This window comes from Malus domestica, chromosome 12 (genome assembly GCF_042453785.1).
Source record: "Malus domestica chromosome 12, GDT2T_hap1".
NCBI classification, from domain to species: Eukaryota; Viridiplantae; Streptophyta; class Magnoliopsida; order Rosales; family Rosaceae; genus Malus; species Malus domestica.
The window spans coordinates 21,721,197-21,737,293 of NC_091672.1; the positions used below are offsets into that span (position 1 = coordinate 21,721,197).

At 37.9% G+C, this 16,097-nt stretch overlaps 1 protein-coding gene across 1 annotated transcript; it reads right to left on the minus strand.

The window, feature by feature from the left end:
• Positions 1–3,177: 3,177 nt before the first annotated feature.
• Positions 3,178–5,782, minus strand: LOC103408387 (L-type lectin-domain containing receptor kinase S.4-like). Its single transcript, XM_008347241.4, has one exon. It carries the CDS (start codon positions 5,387–5,389, stop codon positions 3,302–3,304), a length of 2,088 nt encoding a protein of 695 aa, XP_008345463.2. The 5' UTR covers positions 5,390–5,782; the 3' UTR covers positions 3,178–3,301.
• Positions 5,783–16,097: the final 10,315 nt, after the last annotated feature.

Consider the following 16,097-nt stretch of genomic DNA (forward strand, 5'->3'; position numbering starts at 1 on the left):
TATACCAAAGGCCCCACAAAGCACCTTTCAGAACTAACTTTGTTCTCCTCTTGCAGCATTGCGACAATCAGGAGCCCGACAATCAACCAAAGTGCAAACTCCTTGGGGAGCTGTGTGCTCGAGTCAGGAACGCCCATCAGCCAGATTTCCTGCCCGAACACAAATAGGAGCAAGGTTTGGGTGGGTTATGCTTGTGGGAGGGAGAAAAGTGGAGTGGTGGTGGTGGCGATAAGCCTTGCCATTAAAACTCTCCAGAAAAAGATCCTGAAATTTTTCCAATCTGCTGGGTCGAAATGCAAGGAACCGAGTCGTCGGGTTAATCTGCGATTTCCCCCCTTCCACACTTCTTGGAGCCACTCTATAACTATAAAGGTCCCCATTGACCATTTTGCCCCTACCTTTAATCGTTTATTTCTCCTTCGTTACAACTCCGTTCCGCGAACGGTTTTCACTTACCTTTTGTGAAATTGAGCTTATCCAGATATACCTAATTAGTGTGACCTTGTAAGGCCTACAATTTTTTACTAGCTAGAGATGAAAATTCAAACTTTATAACTAGTTAATTAAAAATCTAAAATTAATGAAAATAAAGTAAATTCGTGTAAATACAAAATACATAAACTTAAATAATAACATATGGGAAAGGGATTTCAGACAATGAGTCTGTCAAGAAAATAAAGTGGTATTAAATTTATTAAATTGGTCATCCGTACTAATACTAGTGGAACCTCTCAACATCAAACTTGAGCTCTCTTAATCATTTCAAATATTATATTAGGCTTGGATAGTTGAGATGCTAAATTGTTAAGATTTCAGTTAATTAATAGTTTTAATTTGAAAAGAAACAATATTATCCAATGAGTAATGCTAGTTAGATTACTAAATTCTTAAATCATATGACATGTCACCAATAGAAAATAAGTATTTTAATCAACATTTAAGTAATAATTTAATCATTAATAATCAAATCATATAATTTACAAACTTTGATTTAAAAAATTAATATGCGTAACATTACCTTTATCTAAATTAATATGTGATGGTCTGTTTCCAACTTGTTTGAAGGTATTGTTATTTGTACTCTGAAAGTACATTCATCGCTCATTCAAATGTTTTTTCCCTCTTTTTTTTTTATTATTTTTATACACATGAAATGCAAGATAATTTTTATAAAATGCTAATAACAAGTTTTCTTACGTTGCGTGACAGTTGCGTACCATTATATAGATTATTAATTTAGATATACCAGTGTTTTCATGAACTCTTATTTAAAAGAGGAATATGAAAATTTTGATTGATTTAATCTTGTGGCCTGAAAATTACTCTTTTTATCTGTAATATTCTAAACTGTAAACAAGTGCAACTAGGGCAATTAAGTAAGATGCATGCTCTGCATATATATATATATATATAAAATAGGTTTTTTTATCACAAATGGTCATTGAGATTGACCAAACATATCATTTTGGTTCCTTACTTTCAAAATCAATCAATGTCGTCCTTGACATTCACTACCACACATGAATTTGGTCATTCCATTTAGATTCCGTCAATTATTTTGTTAGTTTGTATGTGGGATCCACAAATCCAATAAAATGGTGACACGTGGATTATACAAGAGAAGGGTTTTTATTGCAAATGGTTCCCAACATTGATCAAACTCCTCATTCCTGTCCTTGAGTTTCAAAGTGACATCGATCAAACTCCTCAAACTCCTCAAGGACGACATTGATTGATTTTGAAAGTGAGGAACCAAAATGATGAGTTTGGTCAATCTCAGGAACAATCGGTGATAAAACCCCTATATAATATAACAAGTTGACAACATTCCAATTTTATCTATAGTTAACAAACAGCACAAAGGATTGGCAGTTGGCCATTTTGGAAAAGGAGGAATATTTCCACACACCGAGCTCAACAACTCCAATTCCATCATCTTTCTCACGAGTCCGCAGACGTTGCAATGTTCTCTTAGACCTTTCCACTCCCACTCGCACCGTCCATACAAGTTGAATATAAATTAAATATGCTCTGATATAAACTAACTAAGCTCTGAGATAAAGAGGCATTATTTTGATATTCATGCAAAATTAAAAGGGCATTTCCCTTAACTGAGCGCCGCACTTCTTTCATATGGATGCCAATGGAACTTTTCATTGTTTTTTTTCTTTTATTATTTTAGTTATCTATGCACATTAATTTTGTATGTTTTTTAAAATACAATTATATATTTACACAAATGGGTAGGGGATAAATTGGTATCGAATTTACTATTTACAAAATTTGAACTTAAAACCTCTTACATACAAATAAGGAGGAAATCACTATACCGTAGTACTAAGTGACAAATGCATTGTATATCCGATATTAAAGATTAGAAAATTATCATAACAGATTGAGATGATTTAAGAGCTCTTAGGCACCTCTTTCCTACAGGCCCCTTTTTTGGACAAGTTCTAGTCATGACAGGCGCTTAACATATAACGTTTTAAACTTGCGTAATTTACACCTAAATATCCGAACAAGAGATTTGGTAGCAACCTTGCATAATGTTTTCGAACATGGATGAATTGAAATGAGGGAAATACTAGAGATCGACTAAGAGTTGTCACAACTCCTGATTCAATTTTCTGAGAAAATGTGGGTCTCATGAAATTATACATGTAAACCATAGTTGAAATGTACAAAGAATTGGAACAACTCATGTGCATTTAATTAGTAGTAGTAGTAGTAGTACACAAAGGAAAAAATGTTGAGACATGATGCAATACCTTACTGCTCTGTTGAATCTTTATGCATTCCAGCGAGGAGGACTAATAAGAGTTAAGAAGGCGAGAGTGACACACGGATATTGTGGGGACGAATATTCTCTATATGCATGCACACACGCACACATTTCTCCGGTTTCCAAATTAATATGGTTGATTATTCATTGAAATACATGAAACATATAATGCTAGCAAAAATTTGCATCTGGTCTAATATTCTAGTAGATATGGTATTGGGTTACTACTCATACGTTCTGGTTTCGAAACTCCAACTCACGAATGATTGTAATAATTTCAAACTTTTTCCCTACTCTTAACAAATAAAATTAAAAAAAAATAATAATGATGAGAAAAAAAAAGATAATAATAATAATTCTAACATTTACTTAAGTAGAAACTTCTTTAGAAATTTGGGTTGGTGAATAATTTGCATTTTGCACGTATTTCTTGTTCTTGTCAAACATTCGTCAACAATATTTCATATAACAAATTTCCACCAAAATAAAATGAAAATTAAAAAAAAAATCTATAGGCTATCTGGTTTCCCCTTGTTGAAGACAGAGTGGAGAAGTATAAATCGAAGTGAAACTAGCATCCATATCCCTATTAGAACACAAGCTCATCTTATCAGACGAAGACGACGAAGCAAAAGACTTGAGTATGTCACCAAACGCAGCTTCGTGATCATGATCACCACCGTTCCTTCTACGTGGGGCCCTCAAGTCCTTCGGAATCTCAACTTCCCCATCCAAATACCTAACCACCATCCTCATGTTAGGCCGATCCGACGGCCCATGATTCGAACACATCAGCCCTAATTTCAACACCATCACCACCTCCTCCTCGCAGAACTCCCCATGGAGCCTTTCATCTACCACCTCAAGTAACTTTCCCTCTTCGTACATCTCCCAGACCCAATCCACCAACACCAGCTCCTCCGCTGCCGCTTTCGGCTCAATTGGCCTCCTCCCGCAAGCCACCTCCAGCAAAAGCGCGCCAAATGCGTAGACATCCGAGCCGGTGCTTGCCTTCCCCGTCCGCGGCATCTCTGGCGCTAAATATCCCAAAGTCCCCACAACCCTAGTCGTAGTGCTTGAAACCGAGCCGTGTTCGTGTAGCCTCGCGAGCCCGAAATCTCCTAACCTTCCATTTAGCTCATTATCAAGCAGCACGTTGCTGGCCTTCACATCTCTGTGAATCACAACTTGTTCATATCCTTCGTGTAAGTAATCCAGCGCGGAAGCAACCCCTTTGATGATCTTAAACCTCTGTTCCCAGCTCAGCACGGTTTTTGGCTGGTCGAACAAGGCATTGTCGAGGCTACCATTTTCCATGAAATCGTAAACTAGAAGAAGGTCGCCTCTCCGCCGGCACCAACCCAGCAACTGAACCAGGTTTCTGTGGCGGAGACGCCCAATGCTGGCGATTTCCGACACGAATTCCTGCAAGCCCTGCTTCGAATCGTTCGAGATTCGCTTAACTGCGACTTGTGTTTTCGTGTTTGGGAGCGTGCCTTTGAACACTTGCCCGAACCCGCCTTGCCCGAGCAGCTCTTTGTCACGGAACCCTTTCGTGGCTTGCTTCAATTCTTGGTAGGAGTATCTATGTGGGCCCAGCTCCAGCTCCCATGACTCTACCGGATCGGAATTCTTGAGTTTCTTCATGAAAATGTAAATTGAAACAGAGATTGCAGACAGAGCGAGAGCTATGGTGGAAACCAAGACTCCGATCATTAAAGATGTGTGATTTTTCTTTGGTTTTGGAAGAGAAGGAAGAGAACCCAAGTTAAGAAGTCGGGTTTCTCCATCGATCTTGAAGCTCCACCCTGATACGTAATGGGAGCTAGCAAGCAGACCGGTCGAAGCCGAAAACCCAACGTACATAAATTCTTGAAGAATCGGAGAAAGATCCACATGGAAAGAAAGAATTGGAATTTTGGGCTTTGAAGAAGATGGCGAAATCGTTACGTTCATGAGATTTCGACCCGAATCGTAGTCGATCCATGCTTGAATTGGTTTCCCAGATTTGAGATTAAGACTCTGTTTCGAAACAGAGTCTTTGTAGTAAGCTGCAGCAGCCGAGGCATTTGAGTTCAAGCTGTTGATGTCGATTCCAACATGATTATCGTTGATATCACCAAACTCAAAATCTTGAACCGTGTCGAACTCGACTGCGAAGATGTGAGTGGAGAAGTTGCCGATTTCAGTGCGATTGAGGAGACCGAGGTATTGGCTTGGAAGAGAGTTGAGGTCTTTGGAGGGGGCGATTGTGAAGGCCATGCCGTGGCCACCGAGCTTTGGATACTCGGGGACGATGGTGAAGACGAATGAGGTCGAAAACGAGAAGGCTTTGCCGTTGGATAAGTTCTTGAACTGAATTGGTGAAGTGTAGAAAGCATGACCCATCAGCCTGCTGGTGCGGTTGGTTAATTTTAACATGCCGGTTTTTTCGATCTCTGCCGCGCCGGATAAGGTTAGATTGGAACCCACGTGTTTGAATCCGGGATAGAAGAGCTCAGTCGCCTGGGATGAAGCTAAGATTGCGAGGAGAAGAAGAACAACACAGAAAATTTTCAGAATATTTGCCATTTGGTCAGGAAGGTTTTGGTGGCATGGTGGCATTGGATTGGACTGGACTATAAGCGTGGGATTGGTAGAACGTTTTAGGTGAATAAAATGAGGGTTTGATGGCTTGGTGGGATAGGTGGTTTCTAAGAGGCAGTGAAAACATAGGACTCGCTAATTATTTGACCACATGGATCATCGGTTATGGCTGATACAAAGTGAGAGTGACAGAAAGCAGCCTATGCAAGAATCGAATACTTGGAGAGCTATAGAAGATGCGGGGAAAGGGGGACAGACTCTCAAGCATGGAGAAGAAAGAGGTTCAGACTTCCTTTTAAGTGGTGAAGCGATCGAATAGGACATATTTTGTGACGTTTGTATTTGGTTATAATCTTTTGTTCTCTTGTTACAAAAACAAAATGGTAGAAACTTAGGGGGATGTATTCAATTGAGAATGTGAGAGATTTTAATTGATTTATAAATCCGTGGATTTTTATGGAGTTTAATTGATTTGTAGAGATTCCATATAAAATTTTGATTCAATTCCCTCGAAATCTCATGGGAAGAGATGAGATTTGTGGATGCTTAAAATACACTACGAAATCTCTCCAATTCTCTCTAATTCTCTCTAATTCCTCAACTTTTTCAAATTCTTTAAAATCAATTTCTAATTGAATACACCTGGAATGTTATAAACTTCTTTAAAATCTTAATTGAATACCGCTGGATTTCTAAGGATTTTAATAAACTATCTTAAAATTCTAATTGAATACATCTAGAATTTCAGAGAATCACTTAAAATCCTAATTGAATACCCCTAGATTCATTAAAAGAATTAAAATCTCTTAAAATCCCAATTGAATACACCCCCCTTAGTGATTGGTTTTGGTTTCTACCCATGAGATTTGGTAGACGGTTAATGTTGAGGTAGGAATTTATTTACAATGGTAGGTATGGTGCATCTTAGCCTGGGACTTTCTTGGATATTTTGGATTACTCGGTATTTTAATTGTTAAATTTTTGTTTAAAAATATAAAAATCAAGATTTAACGATTAAAATTTATGGAGTACGCTCCGGAGCACCTAAGAATTTGTCTTAGAGTTTCACAATAGCTTTGATTGTGTGTCATACCTATACATAGGAATCAAGTTGTCTGAGTTTGATACCTATAACACTGCTTTTACACTAATGTGAGTTCAATATATTAGTATTACTCTCAAAATTTTCGGCCTACTGTAAGAGTGATTGTTTATGAGTTTTTATGACAAACGATGGAAGGCCTAGAGGACGTTACTTTTCCATCCTTTAATTAATCTCCTCGAATTGCATGTTTAATTATTTCTGGTTCTTTAGGTGTTGAATTACGAATTTTAGTATGGGATTTACACACGTTTTGATTATGTATGTGTTATTAAACGCATAATATTAATATCCATTAGAAGTTAGTACACATAGCATAAAATGAACTATGAATTCAAGGAATTATAAAGAACTGTTATTGACACTAAAATCTAAGATCATTTGGGGACCAGGACTTTAGGACGTTGCCACGTTGCATTGGATGTCTAGCAATCCAAATGCGACTAAAGTCAGGGAAACTCAAAACTGCCCAAAATGAAAACGTAGGCAAGTATGTGCCTAACGAACCGGACTCCCCAAGTTCGGAGTCTAGGTACGTTCCGGGTGCGAGATAGGATAAGTTCTATTTATGCGGGTTACTTAGGCCACAAGCCTCGTGGTGTATCTAAATTGAATTAACGTCTACCTCTCAAACTATTTGGGAATAAGATAATGAGTCTTAGTTTAAACTCCAAGTAATCACAAGAACCTTATACGGGTAAGGAGAGATCTTCTCGCATTATCTCCTCATTAATTTGGAGTTATGATGGGCCAATATTATACTATATATTTTACCTTAATTTATTGGTTATTTTGGTAGAATTTTGATACTTTAAGTTAAATTTCTAATGTAGGACATTTGACTTCCTTTAGAGCAAAAAGTGATCAAACGGATGAATTTTGGAGTGATTTCTATTGGAGGATGTTCGTTAGTCTTTCAAGATGATTGTATCAAAGTTTCAGATTTTTCTACCAAGCCGTTTGACCGTGGCAATGAAATAAAGGTTCAGCGCGCAGCTTTCCCAGATTGACGTTTCTGGACGTTTTGGGCATTTTGAAGGTCAAGATGGAATATTTTAAGAAAGATTTATTCTGAGTATTTATAGGGGACGTCTTAAGCTTTCAAAAGAGACATTTTGGGACCAAATCGGAGTTGATTTGGTTAGTCAAAAGTCTGATTGTCTGAGAAGTCCGAATTTTAGTTTAAATAGGAAACCTTTAATTTCTGTTTTATTATTTTTATTATGTTTCCTAGTTTTATTCTAAGACCTTTTAGGGTTTTATTTTGTAGTAGTATAAATAAGGCTTTTTAGCGATTAGGGTTTTTTAGAACACAAGAAATAGAGGAGGAAACACATGCACACTTTAGAGAGTTTTCCAAGTTTATTTTCTAGGTGTTTTATATCCTTATTCTCAATAATATTTTGTTTTATGATTGTTCGTAACTAATTATGAGCCTTAGCATGAATATGTGATTTTATTAATTTGCTTATGAATGGATGCATGCTTGCTTTGAATTATTAATCACGGCGATTTAACCTATCTAATTGTCTTAGTGATTCGCGACCATTAGGGTTTTTAGACAAGTAAATTGATGCAATTTCTGTTGGAACATCATCCTAAAATTGAGGAGGGCTTCTTGTGATTAGTAATTGTAAGTTCACTGAAAGTGAACATCATGCTCTTAAGGGTTGCATGGTTTTTCAAAGGGTTTTCACAAAACTTAATGAGTCTTGCATGTTTATATTTGATCTGAACATCACAGATGGGTTGCATGTTAGATATATGTTTTTTCTTGAACATCACGAGGAAAATATGCATTAGGAAAACCTAATTTCAAAGCATGTGTGTGGAAATTCATAAATAATTGATAAAATTGCGTAGGATTGTTAAGGGGACAACGGAACCTTAGGCTTTTACAAATTAATTTTCTTTTAAATTGTTGTCTAGTTAATTTCTTTAATTGTTTTATTTTAAAATTCGTTTTTATTATATTAAATTCTACAATCAACATTTTCCAAACTTTGTTTTAAATAATTAATTAAGAGTTGGTTTTAAACAAAAATTATTCATTCAATCCCTATGAAAAACGACCTTACTTGAGCTGCTATACTACAACAACCTTGTACTCTTGCAAGTATTTTCAAGTGTTTTTATCTCTATTGGTAAAAAAACCCTATCAAGTTACACCAACGCCAGGGTTCATAATTCCCAAAGGACTCCCCATCCAACACTATGAATAGATATGTCTATGTACCCAACAAACTAAACCTACTGCTTTGAGAATCACAAGTTCTATTCTAACGTGACTGTCGGAGGGTCCTTGGCTAGCACCAGATCAGTGCCTTCTAAGCACTTTGAGGTTTTCTACTTATTTTGCAAGTTCAATCTCAATCGTCTAGACCAGTGCTACAATTTGTGTTCCAACAATCATAATACACTTTCCTCTCGTAAAACTATAAAAGAGAAATTACACTTTAAGAAATGCATGACGATTGTTTTAAAATATCAACAACTCCCAAACGTATCGATTAAAACGATAGTGTATGCTTGTCCTGCTAGAAATTCGGATCTCCAAACTTTCAGTTATTGTAGTGATTGTATTAATCTGACATTAGGAGGCCACAGCATTTAAGAAAACAATTGTTAAATAGCAAGTTGGAAGGAATCTTAATCTTTAATCGTCAAGGGAACATATCTTGATGCTAGCCACCATGAAATTTATTTCGTAATTATGCTTTCAAAGGTGATTGAAAGGTTAATTAAGGACTACAAATTTGCAAAAGTTCAAACCCACTATCTCACTTATTTATTTATTTATTTTTTTAAAGGTGGGCTAGGAATGTAACTTGACCTAGGAACAAAACTTTGGATTAAACAAACAATAATGTGCTTATTAATTTAATCACTAAATCAGTTGAAATGGGTAAATTCATTCTTTAGGCACCAAACCAAATCAAGAAACTTCGTATGAAGGCAATAAACAAATCCTGTGCTGCAGCATGATAAAGAATTAAAATAGATTTAGCTGCACTTCATGTCATGCGCACGGCATAATGATGAAACTTGTATAGAACTTTAACTGATATCCATTTAAAAAATGAGAGCAAACTTTTAGTCTTTTTTAGGTAAATTTGGGTTCTTTTATTCATAATGTGCAAAGTCTAACGCTCTTAAATCTTAATCAAGAGGTACAACGCGACAGGTGCGGTTAGGTCAGTTTGCAAATGTGTTCTCTCATTTGCACTTAAGTTTGAATTACTCCCTTGAGATATTAGAGTATATTTTATACATTGATATAGGATATATGTTGTCAAAAAATGAGAAGTCACAATTATGCTATGCTGCCTTTATGAAAAGGCACATGTACTGGAAGAATTTCAAATGGGATTAAAAGAACATCAACTTGGTCTCTGATCAAATTATCGAATATAATGTAGCCACACATGCCAAGACGATTGCTGAGGCTGCAGTTTTTGTAGCTTTTGTTTGTGGGTTCAGGGTCACCGCACATTTGCTTGTATTGAGACACATATTACGACAATTTTTAACTGCTATAGCCTATAGGGTACATGGGACAGAATTAGACTTCACCATGTGCTTTTCTAACAAACTGATGCATCTTTTGGATAAATTTGCATCATGTGATGAGTGTTATAATTAATCAATATAACAATGGATTGAAGTTTTGTAGATTATCAAAAATGGTAATAGGTTATGTTAGATTATTATCTATTTATATTTATATTTGTATAGTGTTCGTGTTAAATTGTAAATTAATTAATATTATAATATAAAAATAATAATATCATAATATAATAAGTGTTGTAGGCCTAATTGACTGAACTATTCTAAGGGAATAGAGAGGGGGAGGCTGGCAGCAATAAGAGAGAGAAGAGAGAGATTTAATTGTGAGGTGTGTTGTATTTCAACCCATTGTGCCTTTATTTATAGTAGTAGGATAGGTTAAATCCTTACCCTAATATGTTACAACTCTAATAGAATATTATCTACTAAGGGAAATATTCCAAGATATCCCTAGATACACTATAATTTACACAATCACATTCCTATTCTAAATATGACTGCAACACTCCCCCTTGAGGGTGTAAATACTCAAACAAAACTTCGCATTAGGTCTTCAGCAATTGAGGTTAGGGGTGGGGACGGGCCGGGCCGGGCCCAAAATTGAAAGAACCAGACCGAACCCATTTGTAAATAAAATGGGGCTGGGTGGAGGGGTTTTTGGAGTTGGATCTGGACCTAACCCGGATCGTTGAAACGGGCAGGTTCCTACGAGTCCCCACGGGTCCAAATCTTCACTCATGCTTAACCTCAGTCCGGTCTTCACATCCTGTTTGTTCCCGTCCCCAGCGTCTTCGCTGATGCCTTGAGCAAATCCTCCAAACTGTAACCCATCTGCTAATCCAAAAAAAATCCCAAAAAAAAACCCATCTTTTTTCATTTTTTTTTTTGCATTGAAAAATTAAAAGATATTGAACTATTATGATATAGCAGCAACATTTTCCGACAAGTCCTTGCAAAATCATGACTTAGGTCCACAACAGGACGATGTAATCCGCCATTTCCTGGAACAATTTGTCTTCCTTTAGCAATTTTCTGACGTGGGTTGGATTAATGAGGGTCTACAGCGTCTCCAGCTTGGCTGTTATCGCCTTCAAACAACACCATTTACGGTCGCCGTTATTGAAGCTTCTAACTGGATCTCGACACCGGCGTGACATAAGTCTTCTTCTCGAGGTGGGGTGTGGGTGCGGGTGTGGTGTGTCTGTGCTCTGAGAAGGAGAGTTGCAGAGATGGGGGGGAGAAGAAACAAAGAAGAGGAATGAAGGAGAAGGTTCGACCTTTCGAGAGATTGGGGGAACAAAAGGAAGTGGGGTGCTTGTGTGTGGAGTGTTCTCGAGAATGAGAACTATTATGGGAAGGAACAAAAGGAAATGGGCCTGGGAGACAGTACCCAACACGGGCCGATATGGGTACCTCTTTTCCTATATTTTTGGAACCTGCCCTGAACCTTGATTACCCATCTCGACCCGCGGTTCCTGTACCCGCAAGCGAATGCGAGTCTCAAATTTAAAGAAAATATGCATTGGTAGTAAAACTCACAAAACCTCCCTATGTTAAAACCTAAGGCAGGTAAAAAACCATAGACTAAGGAGAAAAATGAGAAGTGCGCATAATGGCTAAAAAACCGTCATACGGGATGAAAGTAGTGAACTCAACAAAGTATGATCATCCCAGGATGGGTGCCTCATCAAAACCTCGTTAGGTAGCAAAAACCCAATGAAAAAAAGCTCCTAATCGTAGGAAAATGAGTACATGAAGATCAAGTGAGTATGCTTCTGGATACTCCCTCTGAGTTAGACATAACATCCAAATTAGAGAACTACAAGCAATTCAACTCAGATAATTTATGCATACTGATTCCTTGGACGAACTTCTGAAAAATAGACTTGGGCAATGACTTGGTGAAGAGATCGGCCAGGTTATCCTGGGAACGGATTTGATTGACTTCAATGTTCTGATGTTGTTGTTGCTGGTGAGAGTAAAAGAACTTCAGAGCTATATGCTTGGTGTTGTCTCTGTTGATGTATCCCTTCTTTAATTACTCGAAACATGCAGCATTGTCTTCAAAGATCGTCATAAGGCTCAACGATGAAATTAAGACCACTAGTGCTCGAATATGTTCCATGACTGCTCTCAACCAAAAGCACTCACTCAAGGCTTCATGCAAGGCTAGAATCTCAGCTTGGCTAAAAGAAGTCGCAACTAGCGTTTGCTTGGTAGACCTCAAAGATACAGCGATGTCTCCAATGGTACAGACATAGCTTGTTTGAGAACGTGCCCCATGTGGGTAAGACAGATAACCAGTATCTGCATAACCAATAAGGCAGGAATCAACCCCAGGACCGAAGAAGGTGACTACTCCTCTAGGTGTAGAACAAGCCTAAATCCGTCGTACCCTTGAAGTAGCGAAAAATGTCTTTAACACCATTCCAATGTTTGCATGTAGGCGCGTTGCTATTTCTAGCCAAAAGATTAACAGCGAATGAGATGTCGGGTCTAATGCATTGAGCCAAGTACAATAAAGCACCAATTGCACTTAGGTATGGAACTTCACGCTCTAAAATCTCTTCCTCATTCTCTTTAGGACGAAAGGGATCTCGTTTAGCATCTAGAGTTCGAACAACCATAGAAGTACTCGAAGGCTTCGTTTTATCCTCATTAAAATGTCGCAACACCTTTTGGGTTAGTTCAATTGATGTACTAGGATTCCATCCGAATAGTGCTCAATCTCCAGGCCTAGACAATATCTAGTTTTTCAAGTTCTTTCATCTCCAATTTCAATTTTTAAGTGAACGTCAATTTCCTCAAGCTCTGTAGAAGTTCCGATAGATTCATGTCGTTGACATAAACTGCAACGATAGCAAATTTGGAATGTGACTTCCTAATGAACACGCATGTGCATAGTTCATTGTTCACATAATCGAGAGAGTGTTCCATAGTCTAGAACTATTTGAACCAGTCAATGGAAGTCATTCTGGAACTTTCATATAGATTTTTGTATCTAGATCCCTATATAAATATGCAGTTACCACGTCCATAAGCTGCATATTTAGTTTTTAAAAAAACTACCAAACTGGTAAGGTAGCGGAATGTTATGACATCCATTATGGGGGAATACGTCTCCTCATAATCAATCCCAGGGCATTAAGAGAAGCCTTGCACTACGAGGCGTACTTTGTATCGCACTATTTCATTCTTCTCATTATGCTTCTTCACGAAAACCCACTTGTAGCCTATGGGCTTCATATGTGGTGGAGTAGGAGCTACGAGCCCAAACACCTTAAGTTTCGCAAGCGAATTAAGTTCGACCTGGATTGCTTGTTTCTAGTTTGACAATCTATTCTACGTCAACATTCATCAACAGAACATGGTTCAATGTCATCACTAAGCGTGATGTTAATAGCTATTGTGTACACAAATGCATCGTCGACGATCATGTCATTTTGATTCCAAACCTCATCCAATATTGCATAGTGGACCGAAATCTCGTGATTTTTGGAAAGCCTGTTTGTCTCATATAAAAGATCATTGTAATCTAGAATAACCTCATGCGTTGGAACAGATGAGTAATCGATGGTCGAATTCAGACTAAGGTCACTAGTTTATGTCGTTTTCCTCTTTTAGAGATGTGAATCCTTTGCATTATGGGTCTACCACTCTTTAGGGTAAGAGCAAATAATTAGCTAGCCGCCAATGTACTATGTCACGTGGGAGATGTGACCGCCCGACCCTTGGGGACGGTTCGACCTTCCAAGGCCGGTATACTTTAGGGATATTGATCCTTGTAGGCTCATTTGCAGCGAGTATATGTGATCTCGTCACCTTTGCTAGATCAATAAAAGCATCTAGCATGTTTTGAGCAATGCTCTGAAGATCTAGAATACGACGCACTTCAGTTTCAAATTGAGTAATGTGAAGATATAGATGAGACATAGTGGGAGTATACCACTACAATTCATGGCATTCTACAGGAATATTAGCGTTCTTATCTCCCTCTAACGATGGGAATACTGTATCATCGAAATGACAATTCGTAAAATGTGTGGTAAAGAGATCTCTTGTCAATGGCTCTAAGTAGCGAATAATTAATGTAGAATCATAACCGACATAGATTTCCATTCTTCTCTGAAGACTCATTTTGGTACATAGTGGCGGCGTTATTGGCACATAGACTATGCACACAAACACACGTAAATGCGAGACGTCGGGCTCATATCCAGTAACTAACTATAACGGTGAATGAGGTTGGGTAGCGGTGGGCCTTAGGAGAACCAACATAGATGCGTGCAATATTGCATAGCCCTAAGCAAATACCAGTAATTTGTTTTGCATAACCAAAGTCTGAGCTATCAATTGAATACGCTTTATGAAAGCTTCTGCCATGCTGTTTTAGGTGTGAACATGGGGTACAGGATGTTCAACATATCCCAATAGGCATGCAATAATCGTCAAAATTCTATGACGTAAACTCTCCAGCATTATCCAGTTGAATTACTTGATCGGATAATCAGGGTGGTAAGCCCTAAGCTTAATAATTTGTGCTAAAAACTTCTTAAATGCAGCATTGCATGTGGACAATAAACAGACATGTGACCAACTTGTTGATGCATCAACCAACACCATAAAATATCTAAATGGTTCGCCTGTTGGTTGGATAGGTCGACAAATATCCCCTTGAATCCTCTAAAGAAACTTAGGAAGGCTGTGAATGATCTTTGTAATTGAGGGTTAAGTATTCAACTTCCCCAAAGAACAAGCTTTGCAAGGCGGGAATCCAACATAGGGAGTTAAATGATGCCCATGTGATGATTTGAGGATATTATGCATCATGTCACGTCCGGGATGTCCCATACAGTCATGCCAAAGTAGTAAAGTTTCTGAAACCCAGGCACAGGGTTGGCTACATGGTGGGCCTCTATGCCACAAATGGTTGTAATGTACAACCCTCTAGGGACACGTTCCAACTTCTCGTGAATACGCTTCTGGCCATACTCGTAAGAAGTGATACAAAGAAATTCAGAGTCATTATTTTCAGTGGTTTCAACATGATATTGATTATCTCGAATATCTCTAAAGCTCAACAACGTTCTTCTGGAACGTGGAGAATAAAGGGTCTCTTTAATGGTTAAGACAGTATCATTAGACATCATTATACGAGCATTTTTTTATCCTTCAATCAAGTTGGATGGACCTAAGAGGATTGTTAGAGGTGAATTTTTAGATACGAAGTTAGTAAAATAGTGTCATTCATGCAATATGGTGTGCATGGTAGCACTATCAGCCAGACAACTAACTTCCCCACTAGTCATACCTAGGAATAAATTAATTAAATTGGTCACATGCATAAATAAAATTCCACTCATTCAATTAATCAATCGAGAAATAATATCCATAATTCAAAACAAACCAAAACCAAACAAATTATTCCAAAGACTTGGAAAAATTGTCCAAAATTAAATCATAAACCTAGAAAATAGGAAGGGTTCGACCACTCCTAGTGGGTTCGGCCACTAAGGGTAAAAACATCCTAAAAAACATGTCTAGAAAAATAAAACTTTATTCTTCTATAAGAGAGAATGACTCCAGAAAATCTGATATCTCCATAAATGTAATAGCATCTTCGAGATGTTCCACATGGGCAAAGTTAGACTCACGACGTGCATGACATTTGGTAATGGCCTCGGCGGTAGCTCAGCATACGTATGACCAATGATCATTTGATCCACAACGGTAGTATATGTCCAATTCAATGGAAGCCAATTGAATGGTAGCTTTTCCCTTGTTCTTGAAGTTTAGGGCCTTAGGGGCAAAGGGTTGGCGCTTCTAGGTTAAATTTCCTCCCTTGGGTGGGCCTTGGCTCTGTGGACCTTGGACCCGTGGGTGGGCTTGCTGCCCATTACCACGGCCACGACGATTCTTTCATCATTTGTGGTTACTAGAATTAGTCACATGCACTTCAGGCAAAGCATTTAAGCCAGTAGGTCGAATTTGATGATTCTTAATCAAAAGCTAGTTTTGCTTTTCAGCGATAAGTAAAACAGAGATCAAATCTGAAAA

What these genes read in the sequence shown, in the direction of transcription:
- LOC103408387 (XM_008347241.4), bottom strand. Translation starts at nt 5,389, where the DNA reads ATGCCACCATGCCACCAAAACCTTCCTGACCAAATGGCAAATATTCTG.